This window comes from Osmerus mordax, chromosome 9, assembly GCF_038355195.1.
Source record: "Osmerus mordax isolate fOsmMor3 chromosome 9, fOsmMor3.pri, whole genome shotgun sequence".
Lineage (NCBI taxonomy): Eukaryota > Metazoa > Chordata > Actinopteri > Osmeriformes > Osmeridae > Osmerus > Osmerus mordax.
This window is the reverse complement of record NC_090058.1, coordinates 9,427,160-9,449,120: the sequence shown is the minus strand read 5'-3', so window position 1 is coordinate 9,449,120 and position 21,961 is coordinate 9,427,160. Positions and strand designations below refer to the sequence as shown.

The following is a 21,961-nucleotide window of genomic DNA, read 5'->3' as shown; positions in this document are numbered from 1 at the left end:
TAGATTCACGATGTATCAGTTTCACTTTTATTTTAACAGTTTATAAAGCGTTTTCTTGCTGAAACCTAATAAGGCACCAAAATAACTTTTCCTCACAGGGGAAAGATAGGAGAGCAAGGTGCTGAAATGTAAGTCTTACAGGTGACAAGGGAAAAGCACCATCCCTGACTTTGCCCCACACACACAGCAACCCTGCACGCAAAAACAACATAAAAGCATTCATTATTCCCCAAAAAGTTGTTTTGAGGTTAAACTAACTGGCACAGAGGAAACAACACTCCAAACTAACAAATTGAGTTTAATTGCTACCCACCATACATGATAAAGGCTCAGGCTGGCCTATATCAGGTGCATCATGCCTTGGGTGCAGTCATTTACTTTCTCTTAAAGGGACAGTAGCACCTGTCACACCAGGAAAGCGACCGCTGAGGTGTAATGTCTTTTAAAAATCTGGGACATCGCCAGAAGAGGCATCAGACAGCAAATTAAAATAAAAAGGTAAAATATGGGAGTTTAAGCCTTGTTGACAACAAGCTCCTTCACATGCACCATCAGTAGGCTACTAACTTGGGATCTATGAACACAAATGTGTGTATATTTGCATACTAAGTTCATAAATCTCAGACAATTTACACAGAGTTTAACACGTTTGTCCCCAGAAAGGCACAGTTCTAACAGTATTTCAGTGGTTAGTCCCACAGAACGGTCTGTATTTTTACCAGACACAGTGCAAAAGTAACATAATCTCAACTACAATATTGCATAATTCTCATAATGGAACAGTACAAAAGTGGCAACAGCATAGCCTATCTCAAGTGAAACATCGTCAATGTTTGTATGTGCTGTCTGTGGTTAAGCCTACATCTACTGCTACAGCAGACTTTCAAATACAACATGCAAAAAGTGGTCAATTTTGCAGGTACTGCAAAGCCCAAATGTACAGGTGAGTGAAGCGTGAGGTGCTCTTAGGTCAAGCAGTTAGTCCACTTTGAAAAGGTCAGTGTACAGCAAGTGACATGTGTCGGGCCACAACTGTCAGGCACCTGTAACACTCCGCTATACAATGCTTTGACTTCAGGTTCTTGGTATTAGACAACTGGCTGATTGGGAAGAGTCAACAAGTGCACAAGGCAACAATAATGACCAGATAACACACTGGCAAAGTCTCGGAGGCACGAAGGACAGGATTTATTGTAAATAGAGAAAAACAAAGATAATATGCAGCCAATAGGGAAACTTATTATGATTCCCTCTGTTAGAAGGTGCTACAGCCTGATGACTATCAAGTTGTACAGCTAAAATGTTATTGCTCAAATAATTGAAATCACTAGAGGATTTAAGTATTTCTATATCTCTGGTAGATTGTTTGCCATGTCTTACTGAATCTGAAAGGAAAGTAGCCTTCCTTTTCCATGACAACATGCCAAATATCAGTATAAGAGAAATATTCAAGGTTAATGTATGATTGTTTCCAGCTTGAATATTCTACAGCTCTTGTTACAAAACTGAACTTGTCAAGCTCCTCAGCGCCAGAGACTAGCGAGGGCATGACCTTGGTTAAGAAAAACACTTGGTTGCAAAGTCTTGCAACGAAAATCCCACACTGTGTCAAGTCTTTGTGGTTGGAATGGTGCACTTTGGGTTGTAGTGAGGCCACATAGTAGTATTTTCCCTGGGTTAAACCATGTAGGTTGAGGCTGGCTTGGAGTGACAAGTGCAAGAATTGTTGGAGTGACAAGTGCAAGAATTGGGATTGCCAAATAATGTGTTGCCCTGTCAAGCAACTTTATGCTTTACTGTGCCTTATTTATAAACCATACATATACACACACAAAAGGGCATACTAACATGTTGACATTTATAAAAATGTGTATGTGATGTGGAAAAAAGTCTACGAATTGTGTGCAGTCGTTTCTGATTCTGGCATATTTCACATTATTTTACCAAGGAATTTCATTATTCAATTCTCTTTGTGAACATGTACATCTCTCTCTTATCTCCAAACCCACAAGCACCCCCCATACCACAATGGAGAATGAGTGTGTGTAGTTGCAATAATGTTCTTTATTCTAAATCTAGTCATTGTAGGTATCCTGTATTTTATTTTAGTCTAGGCTACGAATAATTTGCTTTACGTTACGGTATGTAAAGTTGCGGAAGGTAGCTATTTTATAACTTTTATTTTACCTTTTCCCAGCGACTTGGTTAATGGCACTGCAACCACCAGGGGGCATCCTCAGTATAGTGGCCAGTTTGACTATGGAGATAGGCTACGGCACATTCCAGGAGCTAACATTCCTGTTGTCATTCTAATTTCATTTTTGGAAGCCTGCAAGGCGAGTAATGAACTGAAGTCATGCGGTGAGAATGCTGTGCTTTCGCTCCCCAACTTGCTCACCCCCACACACACACTCCACATATGTCTCTCCATCTCTCTCTCTCTCCCCCACACACAAACGACACCTCTCTCACTCCTCATCTTTCTCGCTCTGTCCCTGTCCATGTCTCTCTCTCGACATATCCCACTATTTCTCTGTGTCTGAGAGAACGCAGGAAAGGTTGGACATGTTTATGATAATGTGAAAGAGATTGATGGGCAAGGTTTGTGTGTGTGGTGCAGATTTTGAATTAATCAAGGCAGTGGACTGTGTCGTCTAAGCTGTTGTAAAGTGTGGAGTCCTTTATTCAGTGGGAGCAGCAATAACCGCTATCCGCAGGCTCTCGCATCTTCATCAAATCGCCGACCATAAAACCGACTACGGACAACTCCAGAGCGAGATACATAAATTGTCCTAAGACCATGGCATAGTCTCCCCAAATCCCTATAATCTATTACAATGTGTCCTAGAGTCAGAAATGTCATTTTCTTGCCCCAAATCCTGTTTTGATTTCGAACAGACTTTGTCGGCATTCAGACTTAGATCCAAACTGCAATAGCTGAAAATATATATATAAAAAATTATGAGAAACTATTACCTAAAAAGTTAAGTGGCGACAAGTAGCCGAACAACTTCCCTCTCCTGTGCGGTCCTGAAGGCCTGACCCAATTTCAGCACCATGTAGCGTCACTAGAGTGTATAGGCTCAAAACTTTTTAAGTGTTTTAGCACACAAGCTTTCAGTATCTAGCATTGTGTGAAGGTAAGGTGTAGGCCTATACATTTTTCATGTTTATTTCAGTTTATTAGATTCTTAATCCATTTGGCTACTCAGTAAATCGTTTGAGTAAATGATTTAGTTCTGGAATAATAAAGTATATGAATCTATGTAACACATTATTATGACTGGTTTATCTTTATCGTATGCACGGTGACGTCGTTGATTGTATCCTGCTTTAACGGTTTCGCGTCTGGCGTTAACCGCTCCCACCCCCATGGTACTGCCATTCCACACTGTTGCGTTTCCCCGAGGGACCAGCAGCGGTAGCTATACTCCCTGTGGTGAACCGCACTGTGGACGGAGCCATGCCGATCTGTGACACTCTCCATCCGGATGAATGTCTCTCACTCCACTGCTTCCACCGGGGAGATGCGATGAGAATCCACACCCTTTCGCCACTTTGAAGCAGATGAACGTGGAGAAAAGGAATTGCCTGCAAGACCAGAGAGTACCGCCGTTGAACAGGAGAGGCTCTCGGTAATGAACCGGGGAATCATTTCTGCTAACCAAGCAGATCAGCGCACAATACAGTGAGGTCTAAAGCGACATAGCCTTTTCCTAGGAACATCAAACCGGCGGGGATGATAAAAGATTAACTCACGGATTCTCAAACACTGAGACACAGAGGCTTGAGTCAGAGAGGTAAGATTTGAATGGATTCATTGAGCGTCTGTTCTTGGTTCCCATGCTGTCACGGCCACCCCTCATCTCTGTCATGGTCTTAATTGAGTTGAAGTGAACGTGAGAGAAGTGATGTTGTGGTTGATGTAGTATATCACACAGTCTATGGTCCTCTCTCTGCTAGGTGCTGTCTTCAAACATTTGTATACCATTCTTCATTTTGTGTGAAATAGGTAACTGCCTTTGAAAAATCACTCACTCTTTCATGGACACACAAACACATCACTCCCAACACACATCATCTCGACCTTGATCTTCTCGTTATTGATTTTCCCACAAAAAAATACTTCACCAAGTGTTTTATGTGGGTGTGGAGAAATTAAGTTTCCCTACTTACTAATGACTGGACTGAACAGTCACATTCCTGTATCCCTCTATACAGAACTAACAGGTCACTTTCTAGAACCAGGACCACTATTCAGATGCCGCTGTCGCTTGATTGGTCCTCAGAGTGGTCACAGTCCAGTCCTGACGATGATGTCCATGCTGATGATGTCATTTGTCTCTTCCCAGAGGGCTTTGCAGGAAAGTCCATACCTGGATGCCAGGATGCTTTCCCCCTGATGGTGATTTCTACAGGTGAGGTGTGTGTTTGATGGGAGTCAGGTGGCTGAGCGGTTAGGGAAGCGGGCTTGTAATCAGAAGGTTGCCAGTTCGATTCCCGGCCGTGCCAGATGACGTTGTGTCCTTGGGCAAGGCACTTCACCCTACTTGCCTCGGGGAGAATGTCCCTGTACTTACTGTAAGTCGCTCTGGATAAGAGCGTCTGCTAAATGACTAAATGTAAATGTAAATGATGTGTGTGTGGTGTGTGTACATATTCATACATGGGTGTGTCACAGCTGTACCGTTCAAATAGTAAGGCAGTAAGTCCTCACTTTGAAGACTATTGTGCACAATACTGAAACTAATCGTTTCACCAATACATCATGCCTCAGGTGTTCCAGTGAGCTCCTTGCACATATGACTGCTTCCTCTCAGTTTTAGCGGAAGCACCAATCCCATGCACAGTGAGGGATGACAGTCACATGATTGGAGCTATGATTGAATCCTCTATAGACTATTTGACAATGAAAACATAGTTGTATTTTTTTCTTCTCTCTCTCCCTACCTTGTGGCTGTGCCACTGTTCATTTTTGCGAGCGGTGAGTCTGTCCTAGATGTGGCTGTGTTTCTCTCCTTACACGCAGCCATGAGTGCTTTTCCAGCAGTAGCTAGAGAGCTTCCTTGACTTTACTACCTGGATAAATCACCCAGTGATGGAAAAATATTGTTAAAGGAATGATATTTGAATAATTGAAGACTCTGGGCTTTAAAATTGCAGGATCACTGTGATTTCCAGCGCTTAGTTCGAGGCCACCTCACCGAAATATTCATATGATTATTTAAGAGTGGGTATATCAGGGATCTACTCATGTGCTGCCTGACTATCAGAGCTCTTCTCTGGCATTTTCATAAGCTTTAAATATGTCTGCCTGTGTGCCTGTCTATCTGTCACGGCCTCATGGTGTACATCTGCCTGGGTGAAAGAGAGGTTGAGTGAAATAGAGATAGACATAGACATAGCTTTTTAGTGAAAGATAGAGAGTGAGACAAACAGAAAACGAGACAGAGAGACAGACAAAGAGAGGGATATGGAGAGCAGTATGGAGACTGCGTTCTGGGACAACCCATTAGGGCCAGCACGTGACCTCCAACCTGCCCTCAGCTGTGTGACATTGGTGATGAAAGGTGCCCTGAGCTGCAGAGATGGACTGTGATTGAGAACAGTGGGATTTACTAAGTATAGCTGGCTTGTGAATGAATATCACTGTGAGTCACTTTATTAACTTTATTAATATACACAGACATTATCGATGATTCTTGATGGTGCCTCTTACGTATTTCATTTGTCATGGAGCTTTACTGTGTGTGTGTTTTGGGTGGGAGAAAGATTTGGTGAGTTTCAGCTCACATGGACAGGGAAAGAATGAGTATATGATTCTTCTCCCAGATGCCACTGTGACCCTGCTGCTCACCAGACCAGTGGAGACAGTGGGAATCTGTACTTAGTGTCCAGACAGGACACACCTATTGGAGCTGCTGTGATGCCTGCCAGTATGGAGAGGAACCAAGGGCAAGATGGATCGAGGGCATGTTGGACAGAGGTCAAGGTGGACTGTTAGCACGCAGACAGTCTAACAGATAGCTGTATGTAACCGATCCACCCGCCTGTGTAGGCTGTGTAGGCTGTGTGTGTGTGTGTGTGTGTGTGTAAGATGTGTTTGAGTGTGTGTTGTGTGAATTTATTGATCTGCAGACTCAGTGTTGTAACAGAAAAAGAGAGAAAGTGACAGCACTGCTGACAAAGTCTAGCTAAAACCAGCTTTCTCAACCTAAGCTGAACATTTACATTTAGTCATTTAGCAGACGCTCTTATCCAGATTGCTGTGTGTGAACACACACACAGCAATCCATACACACCACCTAATACTGGAGCTGTATCCGATGAAAGATTGCGGTAGTTCTTTTGCTCTTGTCAGTGACATGAGAAGGAAATATTCCCTCTTTGTCACTCTCTCTTCCTGTGTCCCTCTCTCCATCTCCCTTTCACTCTCTCTCCTCCCGTGTTCCTTTCTCCGTGTCCCTTTCTCCCTATTTCGCTCTCTTCCTGTTTGTCTCTATTTCTCTCTCTCTCTTTCTTCTATTGCTCTCTTTTCTGTCTTTTCTTCCTACTCTTCTTCCATGGTTTCCTTCACTTCCTCTGGTGAATAATGTATGCTTTTTAGACAGATCCCTCCTGAGAAACTAAGGACACAGTCCACCCCATTGTGGGCTCTGAAGCAAACGTGTGTGTGTGTTTTATGTTTACACCTGTGTGTGCTTACACCTGCCAACATGTGTGTGGTTGTCAAATCAAAATCTTTCTTTAGGCTTGTCTTGTGAACCAGACCCCAGCATGGTCTGTTTCCTCCCTGGTCTCCTCCATTACCAAATCTTCCATGTAATCTGTGGCTTAGGGCTACAGGGAGGTTTGTGTCTAACTTCATGATCAGCCATGAGATCTCTCATCTAATTGGGCTCCTCTCTCTCCTTACGAATCCAATGTGTTCTTCTCCTAACCAGAGAGAGCTCGGAGGTGGGTGGGAGGTTAAGGTTTGGTTTGACATAGGCCAGACAGACAGAGAGTCTGTCAAATGTGAGAAAAAGCAAAGGACAGTGAGTGGTGGGTGAAAGAGGGGAGAGAAGAGAACTAGGAGTTGGAGTAAGAGAACCATATGAAAGAGACAGGGAGGAATGCATAGCAGAGAGAACAGGCGCGGTCGAGTGAGATAAAGGAGAGAGGAGAAGGTGAAGAGAGAAAGAGAAAGAGAGACTTCACATTGCTTTTAACTGCATTAACCTGGCCTATTCTGTATATAATTTAGTGCGATGACGCAAGGGAGATACAGCACAGGAAGAGTTGCCTGATGTGGAGACCTATACACACACAGACACACACTAACACTCAGTTGTCACCAAGCTACTCTTGAGTAGAAGCAGCAGGTCATAGACCAGGTCCTCTGGCTATAGCATGGTCTCCAGCCCTCTCATTCTCCTGAATGACATGAATGTGCCTGCTGAGGGCAGCGTAAGCAGGAAGCAATAATACACATGCTGACTATTTCAAGGACTAAATTGGGCTTCAAAAAGGACTGAGAGGTTAATGAATCTATACCTCCCTCTACTATTATCCTGTTGGAACTTGGAATTACATCATGCTAATTTCTGCTCTTCTGTCATGCTAACTTGTACTTTTTCTTTAAGTACATTTACAGTATATCTAGTTAATGTTAGCTGCTGACAACCAGATAGGTAGCTAGCTTTATCTGGTGATGGATACAAAGCCAACCCACATTTTTACCTTAACCTCTTACCAGCATGTCCTTGGGGCCTGAGCCATACACCTGCCGCATTTTAACTTCATACAATGCCCAGTTTGTGAGATAATCGAGTCACAGACACACATGCACACATATTCTTGGAGATTCTTGGAATTTAAAAAGATCCACACCACACTGTTGCACTGTATTCGCCACTGACATCTTGTGTAGGTGTTTGGCATTGCTTAAACTTCCACCCCTCTTAGATATTTGCCTTTCATTTTCACATTTATATATTTCAAGCAGCAAACTATTCTCTTTCTTTTTCTCTCTCACTCACTCTCTCTTTCTCTGTCCTCCACCTCTCTCTCTCTCTCCATTTCTCTCCAGGAGTCACAGTTAGAGGAGGTTTCGAGACCGCTGTTTCCACAGGCCTCGTATGCCCCTCCCCCTTCTCAGGCTCCTCCCTCTCTAAGCGCTCTTCTGATGTAAGTGGCCCTGCCCAATCTGACTTTCTATGTTTGCCTGATATAAAGTTTGTTTCCTAAATGGAAACAAACTTGTCTACAGAATTTAATGAAAACTAATTTGGTTGTCATCTTCTGTCTTTCTAGGTATCTCAGAACCCATTGTTGAACGTGAGTACAGTTCTGATGCTTACTGGTACTCATTAAGATGCAAGCTTTCTTTCATTTCAATTAGAGCTATAGCTAATGAATGATGTTGATCATTCTCATTCTGTGTCTCTTAGTTTTTCTTTTTTCTATTTCTCTCTCTCATCTCTCCCTCCTACCTCTCTCTCCAGGGTTTGATGGAGAGCTGGTCGAATGACAGCTGGAACTGTTGTCATAACTGGAGGAATTCTTGCCGCGGTGATACTGCTGTGTATTGTAGCAGTACTCTGTTACTGTAGGCTCCAGGTAACACTGTGTGTATGCATTTGTGTGTATGCCTCTGTGTGTGTCTCCTTGTGTCTCACTACCTCTTTACCTCTCAGAGTAGAGGTTGGCTGTGAGCTTTTAGTGAATGTATAGGATGTATTTAGGGAATTTGGTACTCTATCTCTATGTGATATTTTTTATGGAAAGTGATGACAAAGTCAAAATTCTACCCCTCTCCCCCTTTCCTTCTCTTCCAGTACTACTGCTGCAAAAAGAATGAATCAGAGGTGGATGTGGGCTCTGTGGTGGGGCGGGAGTCCCAGCTCCACAGCGCCTGCAACGTGTGCAACGCCGCTGGGATTGACGGGCTTGCCTCCACCTCTCTCTCCCTGGAGCCTCTGGACCCAGGACCCCTCCACAACTACTGTCCCACCTGCTCCCCCTGCTACCTCCGTTCCGGACTCACAGACGACATGCGAAATGGAGGGGAGCGTCTGGGCTTCCACACCTATCATTACGACAACCCAGGGGTGTGTCTGCCCCTGTCCGTAACCCCTCAGGGCCCCTCCCCTCTGAGCTTTTACAACCCTGTGGACATGTACCCTGTCACCAGGCCCTACAGCACCCAGGTCTGACCCTGCCCCCCCCCCCCCCCCTCTTCCCCCCCACGCACACATACACACACACACTCAAACGCAGACACACACATGCAGCAGACTGCAGATAAGCACACATGCTGAGGGCGCACACACATACACTCGCACAAACGCATATATACACACACACAGACACACATGCAGCAGACTGCAGGCACGCACACACACATACACACACACTGCAGATACACAGTGTAATATAGTGCAGTAGTCTTCAAGCCTGGTCATCATGGCCCACTGACGTGTATGTTTTAGATGTTCCCCTGCTCTAACACACCTGATACTGGCTTGATGACTGGCTTGTTATCAGGCTCTGCTGAAGCCTGATAACTACAGGTGTGTTGGAGCAGGGAATCAACTAAAACACACAAGACAGTGGGCCCTGAAGACCGGGGTTGAATACCACTGGTATAGTGTATACTGCATGTGCTGATGCACAAATGCACTGCAATTGTACACAGACACACTGCACATTACACTCAAAAACAGACTCTCACACACACACACACACACACTAATACATGTTTCTCTGCTACATGGCAGGAAGCTCAGATAGATCCAGATCCTTTGCGTTCAACTCAGATTCCTCCCACAGACAGAGCATTGACATTGGGGAAGCTTCTATAGCAGGCCCACGTCTTGCTGTGGTGGGGAAAACAACTGCTGTAGCAGCAGATGACAAGCTCTCATGTGATGTCATGTTACTCTGCTGCTGCACCTCAGTTTCTCCCTCAACTTCCTCCTCTTTCTGTTTTCCCGTTGTGCTTCATGCAATTCTCTCTCACGCGCTCTCTCTCTCTCTCTCTCTCTCTCTCTTGCTCTCTCTCTGTCTCTCTTTCTCTCCCCTTCTTTGATTTTCTCCATTAAACACCAAAATGTGAAGGCGTTGGGAACAAATCGAGGGCTATTTGTATGTCATCTTGGTTCTCTGACGACAACACTTCCAGTAACCAGTATCCCACTTGCTCTGTGTGAGCTGCAACCCTTTAGAGAGCTCTGAGGGGAATCCCATGAGATGTGACTTTTTGGTTTTAGGTTTCATCATGGATTTGTAATACAATATGGTTTGTTGCCAAAAACAAGTCTTCCCCCCCCTTGTCAGTGCTGGCCCTTACTGCTCTGTGCTCCTCTGTGTGTTTCTGAAATTGATGAAGAAGCCCCTTTATTATAATACCAAGGAACAAGCACTTCTGAGTTACGCACGACTATCGAGAAAAGTATTTATTCAAAATGGATGATTTTGCTTGGTATTCTCACTCACTGTACTTTCCACTGAAGTCCTCTTCCTCACGTTTTATCTTTTGTACCTCAACCCCTCTTCTCATGATTCTTTGGTGACAAGGTTGTGAAAAAAAGAAATGGATATAATGATGATTAATTAATGTGCTTATTTAAGTGTCTTCTACACATCACGTTTGGTTCACCTGGGAGCAGCACTTTCACTGATGACACTGCTGCTCAGATTAGACCAGGAAATAGATATTTAGTTTTAGAAATCACCAGTCCTGTATTAATCAGATATCTAGAATCACTTCAAGGAACGTGGATGTATATGATGTTTTTCTCTTTTTTAATCTACTCTTTTATTTCCAGATAAGTATTTTCAGAGGTTGTTCTGTATTAAAATACATTTGAGATATTCTGAGATAGTACAAATTACAAAAGAAATGTCCACATATTTCACAGAATGTTCCTTTTTGAAGATAAATAAATGTTTGTACCTGCCTGGAAACCCCTGTGTCTTTCTTCACTAAGGGAAGGGAGGATACAGTGGCGGTGACATGACTCAGACAGATTTAGGCCCACATGTAGCTGGGAGGTTGAACTTGTTTGACAGAACAACACACAGTTGTACACAGTTTATTGTATATTTAATTCTATTCTAATCCCACTTAGTACTGCTAGTTTATGTACCCTTAGTATAGTTAGTCCACATATTTAAATGTTAGGTATATGTTTATTGTATGCACCTTCCTGCCAAAGCAAATTCCTTGTCTGTGCAAACTTTCATGGCGAATAAATCTCTTTCTGATTCTGATTCTGAGTCGAAGACGCCACAGACTACCAAGGCCCAGCATTTCTTACAGCACCACTGAAACGAAATAAGGGATGACTAGGAGGTTAAAACTGAAAGAGAAAGTGAGTAGAAATAAGATCAGACTGTGCCCTGTGTGTTATTCACCATGTTCTTGTTATTACTGTCAATACCTGCTGGACCAGTTCTCCCTCCTGCAGAACGGCTACTTCCAGAGACAATAGCTGTGAGGAGAGACTATCACACCAACACCCTGGGGGGAATATACCAGATACCAAACATTACGACCAGCCCACCTTACACAAAGGGGGGGGGGGGGGGGGGGGGCTCTCTCTCTAGATGCACTGTTAACAAAGAAGCCCTCCAACATGGATGGTCTCAGATGGACCAGAGAAAAGTGGAATATGGTAGAGAGGAAAGCTGAAGAGAGTGTAGTGATGCGAAATAAGTCAAATGAAATGCCAAGGTGAGGTGTGAGATAATTGCAACATGTGAGATCACCCGTATAAGTTTCTCTTTGTACACAGTTGTCAAATGTTCACATGCAGCAGATGCACCCATACACACACACACACAGGTTTATTTAGCTATCCTAGTGAAAACTACAAATTCTTGCCCTGAAGACCCTGAACAACCCTAGAATTACAACTTGAAGTTGTGGGGGCCAAGAAAATGTCCCCATGAGGTCCAGTTGTTCTTAGATTACTATCCTTAGTTAAACAAGACCACTCACACACACCTTGGACTTTTTCAGGGGTTTTATGCACAGTGATAGGGTTTCAGGGTGTAGAGGCGTGGACTGGCGGCCCAAGTGTCTGTCACTTAAACACAGTCCCACAGATCTCATATGCACCTGTCAAACCAGTCGTTGCCCATTCATCGTCTACTCTACCTGACCGTGTGTTCTGCGAGTGTGTGTTCACCTAGCAAGTCGAGCTGTGTGAGTGTGTGCATCGTGGGGAGTTCTACCTGCCTGTGGGAGTGTCTCTGTGTTTTTCACCTGTCTGAGTACACCTTTGGACCTGCTCTCTCTCACAGTGGAGTCATCTCAGCTGTGTCTGCTGGACTTTACCCTCGTATCCGTCGACTGCACCGACCCGCAGCTCCCTGAACGTCAACACACTGCCTGAAACGTTCCTGGTCATCTGTGATCTCAGCAGAGGTGAGAACCTCCTACCTGAGAATCTCTTCCGTGGCTGTCGGACCTGCGGTAGCTTCATTAGATCTGAAACATGGTTTACATCTGAAATGCTGTACCGCAGCTAATCTTTCTGTCTGTCTGTCTGTCTGACTGTCTGCTTACCTGTCTGTGTGACTGCAATTCTGCCTGTTTAGTTGTTAGTGTGTGTCAGTGTTCCTGTGTTTGTGTGTGTGTCCGTGTTCTTCTGTGACTGCCAGTGCTCCTGAGTGTGTGTCAGTGTTATTGTGTGGGTGTGTGTGTGTGTGTGTGTGCGTCTGTGTGTGTCAGTGCTCCTGTGTGTGTGTTTACCCACCTGTGGGCAGGGCTGTGAAAGGCTGGTCAGGATGATGGAGGAGGTGTCCATCGCTGTGGCATACGACGCTCACATTGTCGACCAGATGTCCGAGGAGGAGATCCTGGCCTGCCTGGTGGCCAAATCTAAAACCAAACAGACAGTAGGATCACACCTTGAACACAACCATACCATAACACACCATGCGCACGATCATTAAAAGACCATTATGTAACACGCCCGGAACACGACCATAACACAATCGCAACCTTTTCTCATTGAAGTGACTACAAGATCTTCTCCAGAGCTGAGATTGTTACTCATCTGAGCTTTCGAGAACTCTTTATTTGTCTCCATCTTGGCAACGATGATCCATTGGAACAGTGTTGTACTTATGTCCCTCCATCTATCTCCCACCATCTGTGTTTGTGATAACTCTTAACTCGGAGTGGAAGTCATACTTGGCAGCTGTTGATGTAAGCTGTCTGTTCCTCTCCTCTGCAGGCTCCGGTGAAGAAAGCAAAGTTGAGAGCAAGCCAGCACTGGCCGCAGAAGGAGGATCCCATAGACAGATACCTTGTAAGATACACACACATGCTCCCATGTTCCCACCAACACCCCCTGCCCCACACCAACCCCACCCATCCCATTCACCAGATACCAGTTTGGATCACACCCACTATCACCCCCCCCCCACACACACACACACCATCCATCATCATACAACCAAAACCTCCATTCTCTTTCCCCCAGAATATATCTGCCTCACCCTCTCTGCTCTTATTCTTACCTACCTCTCCTGTTCTCATCCTCCCAACCGGACTGATTGCATTTTGCTCTACTTGTTCTTAGTGTTCTGCACACCATGTTTCATGAAAGCATGACTTGTTGTTTACATTCTGTGTGTTCTAATCCTTCTGTATTCTGGGATCTATGTAGTTACATTCTCTTGAGGTACAGTGAAGTCTGACTGAGTGTTGAGGTAGAATGTGACTGACAGGTTATGTTGAGATAGGACGGGTGTATGCAGCAATGACTGAAGATTGCAAGGTCACAAGTTCCGTACGTAGGTTTGAACACATTCTTGTTTTACCCTGACTGAGTGTTTTGTTCTGCAGAGGGAGAACCATGAGCTGCAGCAGGCCAGTCTACGTCTGGAGCAGGAGAACGACAGTCTTGCTCACAGACTTGTAACCAGTAAGATCTCCCTGAGGAACGCTCTGGACCAGGTAAAAGTCCTTCAGTAACTGACCCCGACTCCTGACCCCGAGATTCGCCCCTACCTTACCCTCTTGTGTCCTAGTCCTGCACCACCTACCCCCAACTCTACCCATTCATGAACCCTGTCCCCAAGCCCTCTTGTCCCTTCCCTGACCTCTGACCCTGAACCCTTCCCCAAATTCCTAGGCGTGACTCCTAACCTCAAGGTACTTTGTTGACAGACAGAGGACCAAGTGGATGAGATCGCTAAAGAGCTGTTTAAAAGCAGAAAGCTTCTGCAGGAGACACAGGGAGAGAAGAGAGCGAAGGAGGAGGAAGCTGCCATGGTAAGACACTAAGCAATGGCTGGTAATGTTCAAGGTCAAGGGTCATCTCCTGGCTGCCAGAAAAGTCAGATCCTACTTTTATTGTTGCCAGCTGAAAGAGGTGTTCCAGAGGGAGCTGGAGAAAGCACAGCTGGAGGTCATGAGGTCATCAGGCATCATCACAGACTACAAACAGGTACATGAAATGTAAAACAAATGCTATTCCTTTAAACATTCTTTTCACTAGACAGACACTGTTATTCAAAGTGCAGTTTTCCAAGGATTTCATTGGTCAAGGAGACCTTGCAGAGTCAAGGAACGGGCACAATGCAAAATAAACACATCTCAGCTATCAGACACGGTGATCAATGTTTGTCATAAGAAAAGGTAATCACAGTTTCCTGCTGATTTATTTAAAGACACATTTTCTACTTCCAGATCTGTTCTCGGCTGACCAGCCAGCTGGAGAAACAGCAGTGTGCTGAGAGAGTTGAGCTGGATGCCCTGAAGGTAAGGCCACTAACCATACTACTCTTAATGAGATTTAACATTGGCAAAATACCACACCTGTATTATTATTATTAGGACATTTGGAATAGGGGATATTGAAATCGTAAAAAACTGACAGACAGTATGTATAACCATCTCTATGTCAATTCATAAATACCCTTTCCCGTCATCTACCCGCCTGTCTCTTTCTTTCTCTCTTTCTCCATCTCTCTCTGTGTCTCCCTTTACCCCCACTCCCACCCCCACCCCACCCCGCTCCTTCTCTACCCCCAGAGTGCTGTGCAGGCTTGTTCTTGTTGTACCCAGCTCCTCAACACAGACATCAGACCCACATCATCAGACGGCACCGGTTCCACAGACACACCTACCCTACCTACCTCTGGTACTGTGCCACCAGACCAGCACACATACTCAGGCAAGAGGCTGGACCAGGAGAAGGAGTCTCTCAGAGCCCAGGTTCAAGAGCTGGAGAAGGAGCTGGTCCAGACCAAGCTACAGATGGTGGAGGCCACTTGCAGGATCCAGGTCAGTTATCTTGTAGCTCAACACACCAGAACGTTAATCACTATGATACTGCTAAATGCGTAGGGTGCACTGGATGCAACTAACCCACAGCAATGAAACCTATATATAAGTCTGACAAGTATTGACTCTGAGCCAAACTCTCCTCAATTACTTTTAAACCAGTGTGTTTTGCACTCCCCTTGACTCAAACGTATTTTCTGTCGTGGATAGAAACCACTTTCTAGAAGTTAAAGACTAGACATTTTTGTCTGCAGGTTTCAGTGTGGAAATTTCAATCTGGAAGTGTCTGCCTGGAAGTTTCAGTCTGGAAGTTTCCACGGTGTCTCTCTAACTCCCTTTGTCCTGCAGGAGCTGGAGCATCAGAGAGGAGTCCTCACCAGTGACCTCCAGGCATCTAAGAAAAACTGGTTCAATAAGACTCTCACTACCCTGAGGACAGCTGGCGGGGGGCTGCAGGGAGGCAGCGTACCCTGGGATGGAGACCTTTCCCTGGAAAAGACTCTCAACAGAGGCCCCCTGTCTGCTTGGAGCTCCAGGAGCACCAGGAGATCGTTACGCTAACCCTAACCTCTGATTGTGGAACACTGTTAACGCCTTGAGACCCACAGGGTTGCCGACAGCCCATGGATTTTAAAAGGTTTTTTGTTAGTTGTGACCAGTGTATTTCCTGTGGTTTGATTCACAAAATCTTTTGTGTGCACTAGGGGGCAGTCTCACATTGGGTTGCCTGCAATGAAGGCACACGTAGCCAGGTACTTTGAACTGAGCTACTATGGTTTCCTCTGTCAATAACATTATGTTTGTTAAGACAAAAGTAATGCACCCAATGTTTGCACAGTAAAAAACATCTATAAGTGAAGGAAAAATGTATGTACAGTATGTACTATATAGTGTATTTACTTGATGTAAATAAATAGGTGAAAATCACCCAACCTAAATTTGTGTGGCATAAACCCCCTTATTTTGTCATGATAAACATTTACTGTCAGGCTGTTGTTTTCAAATGGTGGGATGTTCTTCAAACGGATATTCCCATGAGCATGTGTTCTACTTTCACTATGACATTTTTTTTCCCATCGGCAAAGATTAACATGATGACATAACGAAACTAGTGTGTGAACTTAGAACTTCCCATGGAGACTTTCCAAACCATCCGGAGATAAGAAAAGAGAGACTGAGAGACCATCCTTCCAAGTTAACCAGTGTGTCTGTCCGGCTCGCCACTCCTCTCTGTGGAGACTCTCGACTCCAGATCCATGTCTTGCTCCAGGGTTCAGGGCGGCCGGCTGGCCATGCTGCTGCTCCTCAGCGGGGCTCTCTGCGGAGTCCATCCAATCAGAGAGGTGGAAGGTGAGTCTGACTCCTCCTGCGGAGCACCTTAGATGCTTCGTCCTCGGCTTTTCACCCAGATTGTTGTGATGGGTCGAGATCTGGCTTTCAAGGAGTCAAATCTGGTGGGATATGTACGTATGTTAAAATCAGTGTGTGAACTTAGAAACAGAGCGTGACACTGTGGCTGGTGTGCTGGTGTGATAAGTACAGGACAGGAGATAAGAACGATGTGGGAACAGAATGCATGTCTTTTTATTGCATTTGCTTCTTGTTAAGATGTTTGGATGTTTGTTAGAGAGAAAGAGAGTCAAGTAATCAAAAGGCTTGAGCAAAATAGGTTCTGGACTGCTCTGCAAAAGGCCTGAGATTGTTCTGGATTACCGCAAAGACTGCGGCCTTTGTTCAGAAGGGTTTTATTACTTTTATTACTGATAATATAGTTTTTTAAGATTTCTTGTATGAAATGTGCTATATGAATAAAGTCTTATTATTATTAAGTATGCCGTACAGTGATTGTGCCTGTTACAGCATTGGCACTGCCAGCATGGAACGTCATATTAGGTTGTTCAAGAAGATATGTTTCTCAGCTCTTTATTCAGGACACGGAGAGAAGTATTGTAACCTTGATTCTGTAGGTAACATCACAATCTAACGATGTGGATCTGCGACAACCTGTCAGACGCTCCAAATCGTTTGATTCGCTCAATTTGCTTCATTTGACATGATCAGATAAAAACTCTTCTTCGACGGTCTCCTCAGATGTGTATGTGGCTGTGGGCTCCTCCCTGTCGATGGGCTGTGATGGGGCGGCCGGGGTGGAGGAGGGGGCAGTGGTGGGGGTGGAGTGGAGGCTGAATGGATCAGTGTTCCAGCGCAGGGCCAATCTGACCCTCCTCAGGACCAGCGTGGAGGACCAGGGCCTCTACAGCTGCTACGACTCAGCTGGACTCCTGCTGAGATCACTGTTTCTTCGCCCCGGGTGTGAGTACAGAACACTGGCCCTGCGCGTGTGTGTGTCTGCTGTGTGTGGGTGTGTAAAAGAAGGAAAAAGTAGAAGTCAGTGTGCTTCTTTTGCACATCTGAAGGTGTGTTTAGTGTGTGACTGTGTGCTCCTTGCTGTGGCAGACCCCCCCTCTAGGCCTAAGGTGCAATGCTGGTCCCCCCGCTACCCCTTGCAAGCAATCTGCTCCTGGGAGGGGCACGCGCGCGACATCCTACATACACACTTCATCCTCTCCTACCGGTGAGCTGGTTGTACCTGAATCCTCCTCACTTCACTGCAGCATCAGCATTCAGCTCAAACGATATTCTAATATGTGTGTGCATGTGTGTGTGTGTATGCGTGTGTGTGTGTGTGCATATGTGTGTGTCAGAGGGAAAGGTGAGACCCAACAGTGCCGCATCCACCATAGTTCTGGACGGCCTCTCCTGAACACAGAGGACGCGCCCCTGAAGCCTGTGGCTCCGCCCCCGGGGGCTGTGGCTCCGCCCCCGGGGGCTGTGGCTCCGCCCTCTGGACAGGTAGCCCTTCCCCCTGGGCAGGAGTGGTTCTGTGTGCTGGAGAATATGGATCAATACACCTTGTACCAAATCAACATCACAGCTGTCAACCCTCTGGGCAGATCCACTCAGCTACTGAGCCACACCATGGAAGACATAAGTAATGATGACATCACTCATGCTTCTGTTAGAATGAAGAACTATTGACCCTTCAGCAGAGCATTCCATGATGATGTGTGTGCGTGTGTATGCATGAATGTGTGTGTGTGTTTGTGTGTGTATGTGTGCCTCTGTGTGTGCAGTAAAGCCCGACCCTCCAGTGAACGTCCGTGTGCTTCCAAAGTCTTCCAGGAGGTGCCTCGTGGAGTGGGCTCCTCCCCCATCCTGGCCCTTCTTCTCCATCTTCCCCCTCAAGTACAAAGTGAAATACCAGTATGAGAGTGGGAGACGAGGCACCACACAGACCCCCCCCGTGAGTACCCACTCACCCAGACAGCATGCTCCACTCACCATAATACTGAGGTAACCACTTAAACATACATGCTGCACACACCATAATACAGCATCAATACAATCTAGACAGCAATTACCGCACACACAAGGGAGTGGAGAAGACTTATGACACAAAAATGACAATTTGGCAGAAACTGAATCATTTCAAAGTTTGTTTTATCAGTTGTAACAAGTACACAGTTACATTGGAATTCTTAGTCCTGCTCACCTTGTTTCCCAGCGGTCTACACGGTCCTATAGAGTAAACTGTATAATATTTTACTGTACAAGTCCTATACGGTAAAAAGAAAAGTGTAATATCTACACCAATAAATCCTCTACCTGTGTTAGCTGACTGTGTAACTCCTGACGCTGGATATCAGAGCAGTGTGTGTGTTCTCCTCAGCTGGGGCCATACGAGACCAACAGTGTGCTTCTAGGAGGGCTGGTGCCCGGCTCCACCTACCTGGTCCAGGTGTGTGCCATCGATCTGCTGGACCTTGGCTTCTGCAGTGACTGGAGCCCACCTGTCAACGTGACCATAACAACACGCAAGAGGAGATGACTTCACCGTCGCTAGACATCTTGAATGTTTGACGGCTTGTAACGTCGAACGGGTTCTGTCTGTTGCATGCCCAGGATGTACACACACCAAAAAAAAACACAAAATGTATTACTCCCTTTATTATTTTTATGTACAAATAAACACAAAATGGACCAATGTCTGCGACCATGCTCTCGTGTGTGTGGGAGAGAGACACAGAGCGAGAGACCAAGAGTGAGAGACTCGGTCTCAGTCAGACACGTGCACCACCAGAGGAGTGACAAATTCAGAGTGCCGTATTCCCAGGGTGAAGGAGGGAGGCCTGGGGAGGTGTGCCAGGACCTTCTCTGGGCTGTGGGTACCAGGGCCAGGGATGGATGCGGCATCGCTGGGCCTGGGGGTCCGGCTCTGCATGGAGAAGGAGGGCTGGCGCTGGAGGTAGACGCTGGGGTCGGTGCTATTGTAGTGGCCCGGTCCGGGGGTCATGGCCAGGTCCTCCGAGGGGGCCCCGACATTCCGACGGCTGGACATGCTGTAGCTGGCACTGGAAGCCTTGTGGGGCACCTGGGAGCCCAGCAGGTGAGGCAACGTGTACCTGGGAGGACAGAGAACATGGGCCGCTGTTAGCCGCTGTTAGCTTCCTGCAGTCATGCATGGGCCATTCGTTAACCTGTTATTTTGTTCATTTGTTCATCCTCTGGTGAGCCCGTCAAAGGAATGGCATGCAGTCGATGTAACACCATGTAGTCATGTTTTCAGGTAACAGACGGTTTAATCCAAAGCAGCGGACAGGGGGGATTGAAAAAGAAGCGGGCATTTCTGTCTTTAAGAAACAAATATTTCCATCATCGTACCTGTTCGGGGCAGGCACAAAGTCCACTGCTCGGTAGCGCGTGCGGGAGCCAATAGTGTAAGAGGGCGGTCTGCGCTGTCCATTTAGAGGCGGGGCTTTCTCTGGGCTATAGGCTCCCGGTCCAGGGGTCTGGAACAGCTTGTCTGAGGGAGGGGGGAGGAGACACAGAAGTGGTGGTGGGGCCACACAAAGGGGAAGAGGGGCCACGTCACCGTTTGACACACGGTGCAGGTTCGAGATCTGAGCTATGAATGAAAGAAGTGACATGGGCAGTAACATACTAGCACGTTTGTTCCTGCCCAGCATAGAGTAGGAAGGGGTTCCGACCCGTCCGAAGCGTGTCATCTTGGAATCGATGTGGTACCGTGGTCCTGGGCTGGAATCGACAGACACCACTGCAGAACACAGGACACACACAACAGGAAAGCACATCAGCCTGGTCCACTGAGACTAAGTCAGGCTTGTCTCAATGTTTTTGGTTTTGGTTTGATCTCAGGCGGTGTCGGGGCTTTGTGGTACTTTCCTGTTATTGTTTGGAAAAAGGGATAAACAGTCGAATTGATGGTTTTTGATCTGTTTTACTGGATGTTTATTCCTATGGGACAACATGGTGAGCATAATCATATGTACTGTACCTTTAACCCGGACCTGTAGCTAACAACAGACATATGTGAAAATCGACCAGACCCAGATCTGAGGGGGTCAGTCAGGTGTAAGAAGCACATACACACACACACACACACACACACACACACACACAGACACACACACACACGCAGACACACACAAGCGCTGGACGCTGCCCAAAGGCCTGACTCACTGGTGCTGCTCATGCGACTGTGGAAGGAGTAGGCGGGACTACTGGGCTTGGTGAGGTCATGGTTGATGTAGCCAACCGTCGGAGGGAGAGCATAGCGACCAGGACCTGGCCCTAGCAACGCAGAGTTGAGGATGATGAGAACAACGATGACAAAGGCGATGACATAATGAATGTAACAAGTCATGTAAAGAAATTAAGCTACAGCATTGCGTGCCCTGCAGTAGTATCTTATGTACAAGTACTCTGTCAAATGTACTGTATGAATCCTAACAGAAGCAAACAACTGGTCTGTTTACAGTAGATCAGACGACAAATATTCTCTAGTTCTCTTGTCTATGAACAAATACATCTACTTGCTTATTCCATAATCAACCATCGAATTTTGAACCGTTGACACCCTGAACTGTGACAGTCTTTTGTTTGGCTCTCTCTGAGGAGTGCCAATGTGGACGCACCATGACTAATGAGTCAAGTTCAATCAGGTGTCCATCCTATTTAACAGGTGACTTTGACTGACCTCTCTCTCTTCCAGCGATGATTGGACGTCTGTGCACCACTTCCCCCATAACCCGTCTCTCTTCTCCTTCTTTTTCTTCCTTTTTTTTCTTCCTTTCTTCTACTTCTTTCTCTCTCTCTCTCTTTGGTCAGACCAGATACATCCTGTACTTGAGTATTGCACTTGTTTCTTCAGGGAAGATTAATTATACATGTCCACAAGGTAGAGAAACTCTATCTAACATATCTCTCTTTCCCTCTCTCTCTCTCCCACAACTCACCCCCACCCCTCAGGCTACGCCCAAATCTGCATCTGACCTCTCACGATCAGGTTTTCAGATTTTCATGCAGAATACGCGTCTCATGTTCCTGTGTGTGTTTGGAGGCAGGAGCTAGGGTTTTCAGACTGTTCCTTCAGCTTGACTGGAAAGTAAAGAGAGGCTATGTGACTTTGAAGTCAGGACAGGTGTGACAGATTTCACTGGAACTGTATTTCCTCCATTAAGGCAGCCAGATAACAGCATAGGTGACTTCATCTCTCGTGCAGCACCCAGTATGCCCAGCAGGACACCACCCAGCAAAGAGTGAGGGCCACTCTAGTCCTTCTACCTCTAGGTACAGAGGTAACTAAAGCCTGCA

At 46.0% G+C, this 21,961-nt stretch overlaps 4 protein-coding genes across 4 annotated transcripts; 3 read left to right on the top strand and 1 right to left on the bottom strand.

The window, feature by feature from the left end:
* The first annotated feature begins 8,508 nt into the window (after positions 1-8,508).
* LOC136949551 (protein FAM163A-like) lies at positions 8,509-9,197 on the top strand. The gene is made up of 2 exons (XM_067243881.1): positions 8,509-8,601; positions 8,820-9,197. The coding sequence occupies exons 1-2, from the start codon at positions 8,509-8,511 to the stop codon at positions 9,195-9,197; spliced, it is 471 nt and encodes a 156-aa protein (XP_067099982.1).
* A 2,947-nt stretch (positions 9,198-12,144) lies between these two features.
* LOC136949292 (rab GTPase-activating protein 1-like) lies at positions 12,145-16,147 on the top strand. The gene is made up of 10 exons (XM_067243539.1): positions 12,145-12,193; positions 12,292-12,415; positions 12,589-12,888; positions 13,230-13,304; positions 13,844-13,954; positions 14,168-14,272; positions 14,364-14,447; positions 14,690-14,761; positions 15,035-15,286; positions 15,635-16,147. The coding sequence occupies exons 3-10, from the start codon at positions 12,778-12,780 to the stop codon at positions 15,845-15,847; spliced, it is 1,023 nt and encodes a 340-aa protein (XP_067099640.1). The 5' UTR covers positions 12,145-12,193; positions 12,292-12,415; positions 12,589-12,777; the 3' UTR covers positions 15,848-16,147.
* Positions 16,148-16,512: 365 nt separating this feature from the next.
* Positions 16,513-19,322, top strand: ebi3 (Epstein-Barr virus induced 3). Its single transcript, XM_067243532.1, has 6 exons — positions 16,513-16,636; positions 17,378-17,599; positions 17,744-17,861; positions 17,992-18,278; positions 18,421-18,590; positions 19,017-19,322. The coding sequence occupies exons 1-6, from the start codon at positions 16,543-16,545 to the stop codon at positions 19,173-19,175; spliced, it is 1,050 nt and encodes a 349-aa protein (XP_067099633.1). The 5' UTR covers positions 16,513-16,542; the 3' UTR covers positions 19,176-19,322.
* odf3l2a (outer dense fiber of sperm tails 3-like 2a) lies at positions 19,297-21,393 on the bottom strand. Its single transcript, XM_067243533.1, has 5 exons — positions 21,345-21,393; positions 20,828-20,938; positions 20,289-20,402; positions 20,009-20,150; positions 19,297-19,749 (listed from the first exon to the last, which is right to left on the bottom strand). The coding sequence occupies exons 1-5, from the start codon at positions 21,391-21,393 to the stop codon at positions 19,404-19,406; spliced, it is 762 nt and encodes a 253-aa protein (XP_067099634.1). The 3' UTR covers positions 19,297-19,403.
* Between the last annotated feature and the right edge of the window lie 568 nt (positions 21,394-21,961).

Coding starts and splice junctions, on each gene's coding strand:
- odf3l2a (XM_067243533.1), bottom strand. CDS start 21,393: ATGGGGGAAGTGGTGCACAGACGTCCAATCATCGCTGGAAGAGAGAGA. Junction 20,939..21,344: donor CATCGCTGGAAGAGAGAGAG/GTCAGTCAAAGT, acceptor CTGCGTTGCTAG/GGCCAGGTCCTGGTCGCTAT. Junction 20,403..20,827: donor CAGTCGCATGAGCAGCACCA/GTGAGTCAGGCC, acceptor TGTGTTCTGCAG/TGGTGTCTGTCGATTCCAGC.
- LOC136949551 (XM_067243881.1), top strand. CDS start 8,509: ATGACAGCTGGAACTGTTGTCATAACTGGAGGAATTCTTGCCGCGGTG. Junction 8,602..8,819: donor TCTGTTACTGTAGGCTCCAG/GTAACACTGTGT, acceptor CTTCTCTTCCAG/TACTACTGCTGCAAAAAGAA.
- ebi3 (XM_067243532.1), top strand. CDS start 16,543: ATGTCTTGCTCCAGGGTTCAGGGCGGCCGGCTGGCCATGCTGCTGCTC. Junction 17,862..17,991: donor CACTTCATCCTCTCCTACCG/GTGAGCTGGTTG, acceptor TGTGTGTGTCAG/AGGGAAAGGTGAGACCCAAC. Junction 18,591..19,016: donor GCACCACACAGACCCCCCCC/GTGAGTACCCAC, acceptor TGTTCTCCTCAG/CTGGGGCCATACGAGACCAA.
- LOC136949292 (XM_067243539.1), top strand. CDS start 12,778: ATGATGGAGGAGGTGTCCATCGCTGTGGCATACGACGCTCACATTGTC. Junction 12,889..13,229: donor AATCTAAAACCAAACAGACA/GTAGGATCACAC, acceptor TCTCCTCTGCAG/GCTCCGGTGAAGAAAGCAAA. Junction 14,273..14,363: donor AGGAGGAGGAAGCTGCCATG/GTAAGACACTAA, acceptor TATTGTTGCCAG/CTGAAAGAGGTGTTCCAGAG.